We start from the raw sequence: 15,762 nt of genomic DNA, 5'->3' as shown, positions 1-15,762 counted from the left end.
TGTGTGTGTGTGTGTGTGTGTGTGTGTGTGTGTGTGTGTGTGTGTGTGTTGTATGTGCACTTGCCGCCTTCGAATGCTGAACTTGTTGCATTCCATCTTTTCTCAGTCACAAAGAGCCAAAGAAGCTGACGGGGGTTCACGCACTCCAGGCCAGCGAGTTGGTCGTTACATACTTTTTCTGTGGAGAAGAAATTCCGTACAGGAGGATGCTGAAGGCTCAGAGCCTGACCCTGGGCCACTTTAAAGAGCAGCTCAGCAAAAAGGGAAATTATAGGTAAGAGCCCTGCGGCTTCTGCTGCCCTGCACTCTGTGTGCTCAGGACCGAGAGCCAGAGTTGCTTCCCTGGCCTGGCCGGACCCGGGAGGGGGCTCAGGAGGTGCTCAGGGAGGCCCCCCGGGCTGCCTGGCACTTCTGTTCCTTTTCATTTCCTCTCTCCCCTCACCACCAACAGAAATAACACAGCGGAACTGCAGGGAGGCCGCTGGGAGGGCTCTGTGGGTACCTGCACGGGCTTTTCCTACCAGGTGAATGAGACTCTGAAGGAGAAAGGGGGCTTGGCCAGGAGAGCTGAGCTCTGGCCGTCTAGTGGAGGCCCTTCCCGAAAGGCAGCAAGCGGTGTGTGTCCGGGAGAGACAGACGGACAGACCGATGAGCAGGCTTGGGTCTAGGAGAGACTGACTGTCCACACTGAAGGCCTGGGGAAGGGCAGAGGCCATTGCCTGGAAATAGAGACAGCATTCTCCTTCCTCAGCCTTTATCCTTGAAGAGCGGCCTTGTGGTGTGGGTCCCGAGAAGCAGAAATGCTCTTGTGTCCATAACTGAGAGGGGACAGCCCTGTGGGTGGGGACTGGGTGGACAGGGCCGGCCAGTCTTCCTGGGAAGGGCACTCGCCCTCCCTCCAGCCCTCTTCTCCCTGTCTGCGCAGTGGAGCCACCTGCCTGGCCTTCTAGGGCCCCAGAGAGGATTCTGGAGCGGGGACCACTTCTTGGTGTCCTCCCCGGGAATGCGGGGTGGGTGATGACTCCACCTGTGTTCCTCAAGTCCTAGCTGCTCCTCCTTGATGGCCTTCATCTCAGAGACATGCGTGGGCTCTGCCTAGCTCCATCTTGGGTTGTGGTGCACGAGACGGGTGTGTGTGTGTGCGCGCGCGTGCGCCTGCACACACACAAGGTGTTGCACGCTCACTTTAAGGAGGGGCCCAGTAGGTGCTCCGAAGGTGCCAACCTACCCCCACCTGGAGCCTGAGGCAGGCATGGAGAACTGTCCCAGGATTGTTCGACCCGCCGGGTGGGCCCAGCTCCAGGGCCCCAAGACTGGGTCCCTTCCAGAGCCGGCCCTGTGCGGAGACCTGGGTGCCCGGTGGGCCGGGGGTCTGGAGTGATTCCTCCTGCAGGGAAAGGCTGGGGCTCAGGGGCGAGGACCCTGTGAGTGACGCAGGCGCAGGGCGTGGAGCTGGGCAGTAGAGCTCTCCGCGCAAAACCGGGCCAGAGACGATTCTGAAAATGTGTCAGAGCGGTTGGGGAACAGGCCTGGCTGCTCTGCTGCTTCTTTTTCTTCTTCCTCCTCCTCTTCTTCTTCTTCTTCTTCTTTTTTTTTTATCTTGAACAGACACAAGGTGAAACTAATTACACAAGTGTGCCCCTCCAGGGATTCATTTTGATCTCAGCTTTGACCCGGCTGGACTTTGAGTGGACCTGCAGGTGACCTTCGGGAGAGAAGGACGCTGGTGTGCCAAGCGGCGGCTGCAGGGGAAGCTCCACGCTCAGCCGCTGCGGCCACATCTGGCTCTGATTGTTTTTTTCTAAGGCACACTTAATAAGCCCGGCTTTGAAGCCCCGGCCTCCCCTTTAATGCACAAAGACTTGCACAAACGGTTGACTCTCAGAATTCTTTCCTGATTGGATCAGGCTGTGGCCAGACCCTTCCCAGCCGCCTTATCTCTCTCTACTTGCTCTCCGGCCTGAGCTGGCTCATGGAGGCACCGGGTGCCAGGCCTGGCCCTCCCAGTGGGGGTGATGCCCCGTCCTCCCGCACGCGCTCCCCCTCACCCCCCCCCCCAATAAAAAGCCTGGCCGGGATGGGGCCGCAGAGTTGGTGGGGGGGGACCCGGGGGGCACTGAGTAATCGCAACATGGCAGGGGTTCAAAAGGAGAACAGTCTCTCCAGACGTGCCAGACGCTGTTGGTGCCAGATGTCAGAAGAAAGCACGGTTTGCCACATAAAGCGTGTTGCATTGGAAAAGCCCGTGTCTTGGAGAAGATGAGGGCAGTGCAGTGCATTTGAAGTCTGTGGGCCGGGGCCAGGGAATGTGGCCTCTGTCCTCTCTGGAAGAGGTTACAGTTCTGGAAAAGGTCGCCGCATGTTTGTTCGGAGGGGCCGTGCGTGGAAGCCCAACTTGGTAGAGCGGAGGGGTCAGAGCTGGAGGACTGGGGCATGACCAAGGGTGGCCTCGTGTCTGGAAGGGCCCCCCCCCCAGGCTGTCCGAGGTCCCCTGTGTACCATGTCCCTCCCCGTCCCTGCTCAGGCTCCCCAAGCACCCCGACCCCATCCGCTGGGTAGGAAGCGGTCACCCCGGCGCTGTGGCCTTGCTGGGAACCACTAAACGGGGAACGTTGACTAAACCCAGCTGGTTCACTTTATTGAGCCTTATCTCCTGCGAAAGCATTTGGCTGGCTTTCATTAAAGAGGGAAGAAGTTGAGCTCTAACCAAGGGGAATTTTTTTTTTTCTTTTAAATGAAAAGACAGAAACAAAAAAACCCTGAGACACAATTAAATATTTTAGAGAGCTGTCCCCCTCCCCCCAGAGGACCAGGACCCTCCCTCCACGAGCGGCCTTTATTGGCTGAAGGTGACAGCTTGCAGGGACAGGCTTAATCCTGAGGGGTCTCCCTGGAAGGGGCCGGGACTGGGCCCGTCGGGGGTGGGGGACAGCAGTTGCTTCTGAATGTGGCTCTCCTGAGAGAGGCTGGTCATTTGCGTCCACACAGTTAAACAGCCTTAGAAGAAAGAAGTCTGGGGTGGGATAAAAGGAACCTTTAATCAAGGGGCATAATAGAAGGGTCTTTAGTGTTTGACCCTGGAGGGGTGGGGTGGGGTGGGGTGGAAGGGCGGGGGAGGGAAATGGGAAGAAGAGGGGAGAGAGGCCGAGGCCAAGGGCTGTCTGCAACCCTGGGAAGCAAGATGGCGCTGGCCAGCCTCCTGCAGCGGCCTGTCCCATGGCTGTGCCAGGGTCAGGCCAGAGGAGTGGGCCTGTGGGCACTGCGGGGTGAGAAGGACCGGAGGTGTCAGACTTCTGCAGGTTCAGGGTGGCTGGGTCTGGGGCTTTTTGGAGGGGACACCCCCTCCCCACAACCTTGGTGGCTGCTGCTGCAAATGGACCTTGCATGCCTTGCCCTTCCCGCCCCCCTCCCTGCACCCCTCCCCAAAAGGGGAGAAAGCCTCAAGCCGCTCTCTGCAGAGTGCGCTCTGCCCAGCGTGGCGCTGCGGGTTGCGGGTTGGCCTAAGCGTTCTGGGCGGAAAACGCAGGCAGGAGGCTGCCTGGCCCCGTGCTCCCGGGCCGTGTCCTGGGTGACCCCATTGCGCCCCGCCCCCCCAGGGTCCCCGTGCACACCTGCCGCAGCAGCACCCCCAGGACCCCTCCTCCAGGTTGACATCTCGCCTTTCTCCTAAGCAAAGTAGAAAACGCACTTTTCACCAAGACGCTCTCTGGGTTTTCCTTTTAAGGTATTACTTCAAAAAAGCAAGCGACGAGTTTGCCTGCGGAGCCGTGTTTGAGGAGATCTGGGACGATGAGGCAGTACTCCCCATGTACGAAGGCAGGATCCTGGGGAAGGTGGAGAGGATCGACTGAGCCCCGGTGGGGGTCGGGCCCTGGTGGGACTACGGGGCTGCCCGCCCGCCCGCCCGCCCGCCCGCGCCACCGGCCCGCCCGCGCCACCGGCCTTGGCCATGACGGACCGCGATGAGATGTTTTGAAGGAAAACTAAACCAATGAAGACAAAAATCCCGGGAAGAATTGGCCACTGGCCACTCGGGGAGGGTGGGGAGGGTAGGGAGGTTGGTTTTCATTATTCACGAGCTGGGTACTGAGATAAGAAAAGCCTGAACTATTTATTAAAAACATGACCACTCTTGGCTATTGAAGATGCGGGCTGTATTGGAGAGACTGCCATGCGCAGGTAATATATGACCGCCTGGGGATCTGAAACCCACAAACTGAGGACTGTGTATAGCTTCCCTGAACAGGAGCCCTTCCTGCTATTTATTGAACAGTTGGTTCCCCGCCCTCCCACCCCCCAGTTAATGGATATGCTGCTTTAAACACGGATGGGGGAGAGGGGATGTTTTCATCGTCCTGTCCAAACTTGAGAGTTGAGCTAGGGGTGCATTCATGATTTCTTCATTAAAGGGGGAATTACTGTGCTTTGCCCTGCATTTCTCCAAGTGAAGATAGACTTTTAAATGGTGCCCTACCATTGACACACACAGAAAATTGGTGCATTTTCTTTCTGTGCTGCTCTGTTTTGTCGTAAAGGTCTTGAGGACTGACTTATGTTGCAACGTCACCACCATTTGGGGGTCATCGTGTGGGATGGGATCCACGGTGGGGCGGGAGCTTCATTTTGGGGACCCCAGATTTCCTCAGTAACTCCTAACTCCCCACCAAGGCTCGGCACCCCACGACCGAGGCCCGCTGGAACCTTGGAGTTCAACTCACGCTTGCGTTGAAACAATTCCTTGGAGTTTTGGTTGGTTGGATTTTTATTTTTTTTAACTAGTCTTTGGGAATCCTCCCCCCCTGCCGCCCATCCCCCTCCTTACCCTGCAAAGAAGCAGACAGTTGTGGGAAGACCTAGCAGCACCCTTTCCTCCAGACACCTTCATTTTGATGTTCGGGTTTTCGTGTTAAGTTAATCTGTACATTCTCTTTGCCATTGTTACTGTGCTATACGTCTGTATATATTGTACGACAGAAGAGTGTTAATCCACTATCTCTAGTGCTTGACTTGAAATCAGTACAGTACCTGTACCTGCACGGTGTCCCGCTCCGTGTGTCGCCCTATATTGAGGGCTCCAACTTTCCCTTGTTTTTTGAAAGGGGTTTATGTATAAATATATTTTATGCCTTTTTATTACAAGTCTTGTACTCAATGACTTTTGCCATGGCATTTTGTTCTACTTATCCTGTAAATTATGCATTATAAAGAGTTCATTTAAGGAAAATTACTTGGTACAATAATTATTGTAATTAAGAGATGTAGCCTTTATTAAAATTTTATATTTTTCAAAACGTTGGCCTCGTCTCTGAGTCCCCTGGGGCGGGAGCAAGGCAGAGACAGCCTTCTATGTGTGAACCCCTGTGCCAGATTTCCCACCTTGCTAGAGCCCACCTCCGACTGACCTGGACCTCTTCTCCCCCAAGGTGGCCCCTGTCTTCAAATCGCCAGAGTAACTTGCTGAGGATTTTCTCGGTCTCCGGCAGGCTATAGACCGCTTCCTCTGACGTTCCCCCCCCCCCCCCCCCCCGCCACCTCCTTTCATCTCTTCCTCGAAGGCAGGTTGCATCTGGCCAGGTAGGTCCATGAGATGAGGAGTGGAGATGGGGTAGTCCCAGGAATACTGGGAGAAAACATCCAGAAAATGGCATATGGGTCTGGAAAGGCCAGTGGTGCTTATGAGCCTTGAGCTCAGTGCTAACCAGCCACCCTCCCTGTGACCTTGACAGTGGCCTCTGCTGATGTCTTCAGCAAGGAGCCTGGCCTTATTGAGGGTCTGTGCTGGAAAGGGGGCGGGGGGAAAAATGTGGTTCAGCAAGAAAACCGCATGGTTCGCTGGACCAAGAGTCCGCTGCCGGCCCTTCAGTCAACAGACTGGTTACCTCCTGATGCGCCGAGCCCTGGGAAGTCGGGCTGTGTTTCTGACCTGGGAGAGCAGGTCTATCTACCTTAAAGAGTCCTCTAATGGGCCCATTTTAGAAAGAAAGGGTCTGTCGGACTTGGCTTCTTGGAGTTTTCTCGTGGTGGGGACTGCTGCAAATCTGGCCGCTTTCTGTCCCCATTGGAACATGTGCGGTGGACAGGGTAGGGTAAGGCCAGGGCTCTGGTGGCCGTTGGGGGTGGTGGGTCAGGGGCCGGCTGGAACTGGCCAGCCTCAGGGCGCCCAGGTTAGGAGGCAGGGAACGGGGCACCAGACCACAGGAGTCCTTGATCTTGGTCCTAACGATGGGGCTTGCTGCACAATCCCCTCCCAGCTGCAACGGGGGCTCACAGCAGGGGCATCCCAAACCCACTTCCAGACTGTAAGCTTCTTTCCAACCTGAAAGGACAAAGACATTGAACCTGGTGTGGGTGGTTTGGTTAGGATGTGAGAGGCATTTATCTTCAGGCCTTTTGATTCATCCCATGAGAATAATGGGCTAAAACCAGGTCTGGGGCTCAGACAAACCTGGGCTCAAGTCTAGGGGACCGTGGGCATCTGTGAGAAGGCAAGCCAGCCCCGAAGATGGACCACTCAAGTCTGCAGCTCTGCTGAGAGGGCCTGCTTCACTGCCTCTTGCATTTTAACAATCAGGCCTGCTTCACCTGGTCTGGATGGGCTGCTGGGGTGGAAGGGGGGCTGCTGGGGTTTCTCAACCCTCGACATTGTGGAATCAGCTGCTTCTTTCTCTGAGGAAAGGGTCATTAGTCTTATTAGATTCTTAAAGGGATCTATGACTCAAAAGGAAAAGCTAACACACGGTCTGGCTATCTGCTCTTTCTTCCCTGTCCCCCAAATCATTTATGACCCAACCCAGCCCTTCAGAAACCCACTGCCCCTGCTCCAGCAGCCGTCCACCCCAGCCCTACCGACTGGATAGGACCTGCGCCAATCTGGCCTCTCCCAAAGGAGTTGCACTTGCTCAGGTGCTCCTGGATCTCCCCCTTCCTGAACTCCAGCTTCCAGTCCGATTCACCCACTTAGTGCTCATTCCCTGGTGCTTCCATCTGCTCTGGCCTTATTTCTCAGACTAATTGTTAACCAGCTAATCACAGTGGGGTGCAGACTGGGGGGGGTACAGTTTCTGCCTCTACTAAGTGAGGATAATCCCTGTGCTCACTTCCAGCGCTGCTACGACGGCAGGTGAGGTGTGGAGCCTTAGGATCGGACCCTGGGTCTTGAGGTACTTGGGTTCCATTCTTAGGGCCTGTGTTATTAGCTCCTCATTTGGAAATTCTACCCCTCCCCATTCCTGCTGCAGCATCTGGGCTCTGGCGTCCCTCTTCCCTTGCCCTTGGCACAGAACCAAGAGGGTGGTGGGCAAATGGGCTGGTAGGCAGCTTGGCCCCAGAACATCTTTAAATTTTCATTAAATCTATGACTTTATAAAATACTTGGAAATTCTGTATGGACTCTCACCTAGGGAGAGTTCATGTAGAAAGGCTTGAAATGTGGGGTTTTGGGAAAAGGATCCTGCTCTACTCTCCCCCTACCCCAACATATGATGGGATCATAGTTGTGCTGTCAAAGAAGGAAATTATCAATTATCCCAAAGAAAATACTCCAGTCTATTTGAAGGATTAGGTTATATTTGTTGTTGTTGGTTTTCCTTGTTGTTCTTTTTGGTAAGGAAAAGAACTCCTTTTTTTTTTTAACCTTTAATAAATCATTTGGTTTTACAGGAACTCCCCCAAATAATGTAGATGATTTAAAAGAGGGATTCACACCTTCCTTAGCATCGTTATTCCACATCATCAACTCAGTTTTTTAAAAATCTGCTATGAGACTGAGCCTCTACTGTATTCTATGGCTTGTCCCAGGAGAGGGGTCCTCCCCCTGGATAGCGTCCAGTTCTGAAAATATAAAATCCCTGTACTTCAACCACACCAACCTTTGAGTTCTGCTCAGAGTCTTTGCATATGCTGTTCCCTCTGCGGGGAACACCCCCTCCCTCAGCCCTTCCTGAGGTTGTCCGCCTTTCAGCCTTCAGGTCTTGACTTAAATGTCAGAGGTCCTGGGGCTCCCGGGTGGCTCAGTGAGGTAAGCCTCTGCCTTTGGCTCAGATCATGATCTCAGGGTCCTGGGATTGAGCCCTGCATCGGGCTCTCTGCTCAGCAGGGAGCCTGCTCCCCGCCCCCCGCCCCCCCCCGCCTGCTGCTCTGCCTACTTGTGATCTCGATCTCTCTCTCTCTCTCTCTCTGTCAAATAAATAAAATCTTTTAAAAAAATAATATTATTCTGCTTTGCTCCACAACATGGCCGAATGATGGCTGCATTTCTTTAACTAATCACTTCTGGCTGGACATTTATACAGTTTACCAATTCTTCAATTATAAGTCACATTGTAATGAAATCTTTCTAGCTAAGCACTCCCTCGGTATTCATCACTAAATGGCCTTTAATTATTAGGATAAATGTTTTCCAAGTAGAATTTGTGGATCAAAGGTCCTTTTTAGGGCTTCGGCCACTTCCTGCCCGACTGTCTGAGACACTGGCTTGTCTCCGACTCTCCAGTGCCTTGCTCACGGTTGGCCTTCGAGCCATGGTTATGCCACCCACTTAAAACTCAAGCCCGGGGACGCCTGGGTGGCTCAGTTGGTTAAGCAGCTGCCTTTGGCTCAAGTCATGATCCCAGCGTCCTGGGATCGAGTCCTACATCGGGCTCCTTGCTCATCAGGGAGCCTGCTTCTCCCTCTGCCTCTGCCTGCCATTCTGTCTGCCTGTGCTTGCTCTCTCTCCCTCTCTCTCTCTGACAAATAAATAAATAAAATCTTTAAAAAAAAAAAAAAAAACCTCAAGCCCGGAGATCCAAGGCGCTCCTCAACCTGAGCCAAGTCTGCCTTTCTGGTATGATCTCCCTTTTCAAGCCGGGTCGCCTTGAGCAATGAACGTCCCTCTACCTGGGTTTGCCTCTTTGTAAACTGAGCAGAGCCACGAGCATCCTTCCCGGGGCTGATGAAACTTGCTAAGGTGTGCACTGTTCCTGGCCGTGAGTCTGGCCTTGAACACGTCAGCTGCGGCGATCACTTGCTGATCCCCATCGTCCAGTCTTTATCCCTGACTCCGCTTGGCCCTTTCCCTCTTTTCTCTCACCAGTCCCTTTCCCTGCCCTCACCCCAGCCTGCCCTCCAGAATCCCGGGGGACCCTGACTTTCTCTGGTGCTCAGCCTATGGTCACTTCTATTTTTCCCTTCCTCCTCCCCTGAGTTTGAGAACAGGGTCTGTGGCTCACACTTTGATGTACAAGAGTTTTACAGATAAGAGCGAGCGCCTGGCTGGCTCAGTTCGTGGAGCATACAACTCTTGATCTTGGGGTTGTGAGTTCAAGCCCCACAATGGGTATAGACATGACTTAAAAATAACGTCTTTAAAAGAAAGAAAGAAAAAAAGAGCTTTACAGATGAAAAGTCACCCTGGGTTATACAGAGAGTGCCGGGTAAGACTTCTCCAGACAGCCCGTGACCACACACGACCCTTCTTTTTTTTTTTTTTAAGATTTTATTTATTTATTTGACAGAAAGAGAGATCACAAGTGGGCAGAGAGGCAGACAGAGAGGGGGGGAAGCAGGTTCCCTGCCAAGCAGAGAGCCCAATGCGGGGCTGGATCCCAGGAAGCTGAGCTCATGACCTGGGCCAAAGGCAGAGGCTTAACCCCTGAGCCACCCAGGTGCCCCACACATGACCCTTCTTAACCCACCATCTGATTTTGCTCCATTTCCCCAAACTCAACTTTGGACCAAACTGTGTTGTTGGGAGCCCCTGAGCACTTTCATGCTGTGTGTATCAGACATGGTGCATGGAGGGGATCAGCGGAGAAGCCAGTGGTCACAGGCATTGAGGTTGGCCTTCTCTCCCACCGTCTCCCAGTGATCTCAACAAGACGACGCTGGAAACCAGCCATGAACGGTGTTGTGGTTAGAGTTGCCCCATTTAGTAAATTAAAATATAGGACGCTCCATTAAATTCAAATTTCCTATAAATGATGAATAATTTTTCACTCTAAATATGTCCCATGCAGTAGCGGGGGCGTCCTTATACAAGAAATCTACCTGTTTATCTGAAATTCAGACTTTACTGGGCATCTGGCGTTTAACCTGCATTGTCCAGCTGTGGTAGATGCTTTCGGATCGTCCCCTCCACCTTCCTTCCTCTCCGCTTCTCATGTGCTTTCTTCTACTCCGGAGACTGGAAAGCTAAACCCTCATTCTCCAGACTGCTTTGTGTCCAGGTTCCACGTGGCTTCCGTCCTTCAGATTGGCTCACGAGGAGAGGGAGGCGTTTTCCTTTGGTGTTTGTTCACCCACAAGTGGAGCCACGGAGCCATGGGGTTTCACGACAGCCCCACGGACGTCTGTTCCCGGCATCCCGGGAACTGAGAGGGGTGAAGCTGGGAGACAGGTCCAGGCTCCCCTTCGTGGTGTCCCACCACTAGCCCCTGGATCCTGATACCAGGGCTGTGCCCCTGGCGGCATCTCCGTACACAGTCCTTGGGCAGATGAGCACTGCGGGACGTCAGGAGGTCAAGACCAAGGGCTCCATCTATTGCATTTGTTAACTCCTTAAACAAACCTTTGAGCACCTTGTATGAACTCACTTTCTGTGAGAAGGTCCTACCGGTTTGGGGCTGCTGGAACAAAGCACAAAGAATGAGGTAGCTTCGAATCACAGAGATTTATTGCCTCCGTTCTGGAGATTGGGGGTCTGAAAACAAGGTATCAGCAGGGCCCCGCTCCTTCCCAACCCTGTGGGGGAAGGAGCCTTTCTGGCCCCTTCTGAGTTCAGGTGGCCTCAGGCATTTCTGGGCTTGGGGAGGCAAAACTCCCACTTTAGGGGGTCCTCCCTGCGTCTTATCACACCGTCCTTCCTCTACGTTGATCTGCGACTGAGCCCAAACTTCCCCTTTTTATGAGGACACAACTCATATTGGCTAAGGGCCCAGCTGATCTCATCTGGGTTAACTTACATCTGCAAAGATCTTGTTTCCCCATACGGGCAACATTCTGAGGTCCCGGGCGTTAGGATTTCTTCACCATAACTTTGTGGGAAGACACAGTTCAACCCACAACAAATACTTAGGGCGGAATCTGTCTCCCGGCGGGTCACATCGTGACTCCCAGCATTTTGTCTGTTCTAACAAGAAAAGAGAAGCACAAATCTTTCAACAAGAGGCACTTCCACGATCACCTCAAGGAGAAATGCACTGTGACCACGCGCAAGGTCTCCCTTGTCCCTCTGTCCACCAGTCACTTCACCACCCCCCCCCACCCTGCCCCCCCGACGTCACTACATCCTCCCTGCCTGCCTCCCTTCCCAGAGCGGAGCAGACTAAGCCATTCTCCTGGGCACACTCCATCCGCACTCCTCCATACTCTTTGGCTTCCATTTCTACTCAACCTGGGTCAAACCAGAGAATCCAGGTTGCTGGTCTTTGTCCACCAGAAGAGAAAGCCAGAATCTGAGACTTCCCCTCCCCCTGCTGTCCCCTCCATGTCCCTGGTACAACAGCTTGAAAAGCAGGAGTTGTAACTGTCTCTCCAAAAACTATCTTGGCTACCAAGATCTAAAACCCTGAAATAGGTCCCTGGGAGATATTACAGAATTTCAACCTCCTAAGATTTCCAGGTGAAGAATATAAAACCAATACACTTTCCATGGCTTTCGGACCTCTTCTGGCCTGGAAGCTGGCATTCTTACTAGATGAGTTGTCCAAATCTGTTCCTCCCTGAGAACCTGAGGGTGGCACAGGCTTGTGATCCCAAAGGGAAGAGATCAGCTCCCAGGTCGTTGTTGGGTGGTGGCGGTGATACGGGTGTAGCTCGAATGGTCCCTTAGCGAGGGGTTTGTGTCTTGGCAGGGATGCTCCTTGGTTAACTGACCCTCTGCTCCCATCCCCAGCCAGGCAGTGGGTGCCTGGGCGCCTGTTCGCACGAGGGTAAGTAAAATCTCTTGTGGCAATCAATTGTACAATTGATTTCTGAGTCATTGTGAAGCACTTGGCAGGCTGAAGACAGCAAGAAGCTATTAGTCTTCTGATCAACGTGGTTTTTCAGCATAAAAGGTTTGGGCTGCAGCGTCCTCCAGATGACACCCACTTCTTGGCGTGCCTGAGATGGCCACAGGCCTTTGTTGTTCATTCATCCAGAAGGGGGAGGGGCACGCGCTGGGGGAGGGGCACAGCTGTCTTCCATCGGAGCCTGCCCTCTCTCCCTCGCCAGGCTCAGTGGGAACCAGCCCCTCCCAGCGAAGCAGAGAACCACCCCCTCCACAACCTCACTTCAGGGGACAGAGCTGCTTGGGCCACCTGCTTCCCAGTCAGCCAGAGGCCAATTATCCTGTCGGAGGGACAGTCCTCAGGGTGAGAGACAGAGAGACAGTGAGAAAATGAATTAAATGGAAGAGTGGATTATGGTAGGAAAACATTGGCTTGTACAGTGTTTTGACATGAGCACCTCAGAGTTTTTTCCCCTTTAATTTGTATCCCACCCCCCTCCCCCGACAAAAAAAGTCACGGTAAAAAGAATTTGAAAAATGCACAGAATTACATAAAAGACAAAGAAATCTGCCTGTAATCCCACGACCCAGAGATGCCACTTAATAATTACTTGGGTGTATTTCCTTCTGATACACGGCACGCTCTCTTGCTCAGTAAAGTGTTCTGAGCGTCTCATAACTTTTCAGGGTAAATGTCGACACGTGCTGTGCACGCACTTCCATTGTTCCGAGTGAAGCTGGTGGCTGTCTCTGCCAACTTCTCTGGTCACTGGGCTGATCTGTCTCGATCCCTCCAGCCGAACCTCCTTTTCCGAGAAGAGGCAGAGCACAGCCTCTCCTACCTGGAGGCCAGAGGGGCAGGTGAAGCTGGAACTGGCTCCGGACTCTGTAGGAGCTGTAGAATACATTCTGGACCCAGAAAGAACAGCTTGGAGTTCCTGCCCTCACGGAGCCTTCTCTGTTGGGAGGTCGTGCTCCTGGATCCCGCCTGCTGATTCCTCTGCTGATTGTCGAATTCCATTGTTCCTCTCCCTCCTTTGCATGTCTGATGAGGTCTTGTTTCATGTCCCGGTTTATCTCCACCCCTTTGCCTCCAACACGCAGTGTTTTCCCCCGTCACCACCTTCCAAGAACTGCCATAAATGACACCAGTGAGGTTTGGCCTTGCCGTGGTCACGTGTAATTTTATTCGGTCCAACATCCATGTTTTCATCTCCAGATAACAGCACCTTGGTTTTCCTTTGGGGAGCAACACTCAACTACAAAAATAGCACCTGACCCGGCCAATTAATATACTCCAACACGTTGGCTATCATGGGTGGCTCAGGGATGGACCTGTGACTTAAGTCGGTCCAATGAGACAACTTAAGTTGGGCCAATGAACCATGGGACTTGTGCCACGCATTTGGAGAATGGGGCGTTCTCTTTCTACTGGGGCTTCTGAAATGGTAGGACAAAATCTTGGAGCTTCTGGAGGCCAAGAAGTGGAGAACGCTTATCTGCTGTTGAACCCAACAGAGAAATCCAGAGCCACAAGATGGAGGGGTGGGGACAGAGAGAAGGATGAACCATGTCTTGTCAGCATCCCTGGGATCCCCAGACTCAGCTGCCCAAGAGCCCAGCCTTGTGAGTCAGCAAATCCTGTCGTCTGGTTTCTTCTTAAGTCAACTTGACAGGTTTTTGTCATACTCAACCAAAAGAATTCTGCCTAATAATACAGCCGCTGTCCTAGAGGAGGGAAGGGTCTGTTCTCAAGGCCCGTTTGGAAGTCAGAGAGCCCAAGCTCCTGGAGTTTTAGGTCCATGCATTACATGGCCTGAAATGGCTGGAAAGAGATTCGAGAGGAGAAACTGTGGCTTTGAGAAACAGAGGGAGTGATGAAGAGATACTTCAAGTTCAAGTTCTGGAGAACGTCACATTTAGATGCTAGCAAGCAAAGCCTCAGGTTATATAATGGCCTTTATGTAACATGACCCTTGGGACCCAAGCGCATGTTCCCTGGTCTCTGCTGAATGTCCTCATCACCAACACCCACTGGGAGGTACCACTCGCATTGCACCAGGGCTGGGGGTGGGGGAGTAGAGACAACGAAGACATGGTCCCCAACTGGATTAACACCAGGTAGAGACATTAAACTTCAGTGTGAGGAGTGACCACACAGAGCTTGTTCGGAGGCCCAGAGGAGAGCCACCTCTGCTTAGGCTGTCCAGAGCAAGGCCCCTTCCAGGCTGGGACATGCAGGGTCCTGGGGACTGATCAGGAGAATAACGGAAGGGTGGGCAGTCCTGGGAGAGGCAAGAAGGTGGGCGAGAAGGGGGGACAGTGGAGGTCTCCAAGTGGAGCCCGTGGCCAGGAGAACCTGGGGTCTTCCAGGGCTGGACTGTGCCCCAGCTGAGGTGGGGGGGGGGGGGGGGGGGGGGGGGGCTTTGATCTGGGAGAAGCTAACCCTGCTGGAGGCCCGAGAGACTGGGAACCAGGTACAGCAGCAGCCTGGGCAGCAGACCTTCCGCCCCTCCTGGTCCGCTTCCCCTCCCCTCCCCTATGTTTACCTCCCCTCCCCTTCCCTGCCCACTCCTCCTGAGTCCCCTCTGTTCTCCCCTCTCTACTTCCTCCTCACTTCTCCCCCTCTCGGTCCCTGTTTCTCCCCCTTCTCTTCTCCATCTGGTCCTTCCCCATTCCAGCTCCCTTTCCTCTCCCAATCTCTCCCTCCATCCCTCTTTCTCCTTCCTCCTCCCCCCTTCTCCTCCCTTTCCTGCTCCTCCCCCTGCTGCTCTGACCCTCCCTAATGCCCCCCCCCCACCCCCCCCGTGTGATGGGGTGAACCCATCCCTGTCCCCCAGCAGCTACAATCTCTCACGGGCTTGTTCCAAAGATGCCCCACAGCCCTGGCCATCCCCCACCCCAAAAAGGAACTCTCCTGGCGGGGATGCCCCCCACCCCCACTCTCAGAAGGGAGGTCCTGAGACCGGAGAGCCCTGGGCGCAGAAGGGAAGTGAGCACGGAGCTGACTCTCCTGTTATTATTTTTCTCCCCTGGGGGTCACGAGCAAAGAATTCTGGGCTCCGAGTCTTTATAGATCCTCACTCCCTTGGCAACCCAGCACTCCTGTCCAACCTGGAGTGTTTAATTACCAAGGAAAAGAATGATTTTTTTTTTCCCTGAGAATCCATTTAATTATTTGATTGCACAGTAACCAAAGAGTGCGAGCGGCCCGTAGCCAGAAGGGACTTCAAAGCAATACCTTGATGTTGCTGAGTGGGGCATTAATGGGTTCTGAAGGGAGGAGGTTGCTAAAGAGAGGGAAAGTATTCAAAGCAATCCTGCCAGCAATCTCAAAAAATGCATAAACACTGGAATGCTCCGCCGGAGAGGGAAGGCGAGTTCAAAGGGACTGGGAGAGTTTTCATGTAAAGTTTAGAGTTTAAGGCGTGACTACTGGCAATGGAGCCTCAGCGTTTGAACTCTTGTTTATTAAAAACAGTTTCCCAGCCATTCAGAGGGTTCCCAAAGACAACAGAGAAATGCAGACTTTTTCAGTGTGGAAGATTTAAAGGCTTCATTGATTTCTACCTAGGGTTCCCGCCCCCCACCACCCCCCAGCCCCCGCTTTTGTGCTTGCTTCTTTTCTTATTTTTTTTTATTTATTTTTTTGATCAAGTTCTTAAAATCCCACTATCAGAGGGTGATGGCAGCAGAAAGAGAGAGGTCTGCCCTCGCCCCGTCCCATCCAGGAGAGCAGGTTGCGGGCCCCCTGCACTGCTTGGGGTCGGGGAGGGGATGCAGAGCTGCTGATG

At 53.3% G+C, this 15,762-nt stretch overlaps 1 protein-coding gene across 3 annotated transcripts in view; it reads left to right on the top strand.

Annotated features, from left to right (window-relative positions):
- LOC111158088 (axin 2) overlaps nucleotides 1-3,889 on the top strand; it is a 29,293-nt gene extending 25,404 nt beyond the window's left edge. For all 3 annotated transcript variants that reach the window (XM_022519922.1, XM_022519921.1, XM_022519920.1), the window contains 2 exons: nucleotides 107-274; nucleotides 3,725-3,889. In XM_022519922.1, coding sequence (XP_022375630.1) covers nucleotides 107-274; nucleotides 3,725-3,851 — 295 coding nt within the window. In that variant the 3' untranslated portion in view covers nucleotides 3,852-3,889. The remainder of the gene's footprint in view (nucleotides 1-106; nucleotides 275-3,724) is intronic.
- The last annotated feature ends 11,873 nt before the right edge of the window (nucleotides 3,890-15,762 follow it).

Source organism: Enhydra lutris, unplaced genomic scaffold, assembly GCF_002288905.1.
Source record: "Enhydra lutris kenyoni isolate GAN:26980312 unplaced genomic scaffold, ASM228890v2 scaffoldscaffold57, whole genome shotgun sequence".
Classification (NCBI taxonomy): domain Eukaryota; kingdom Metazoa; phylum Chordata; class Mammalia; order Carnivora; family Mustelidae; genus Enhydra; species Enhydra lutris.
This window is presented reverse-complemented; position numbering and strand designations above follow the sequence as displayed.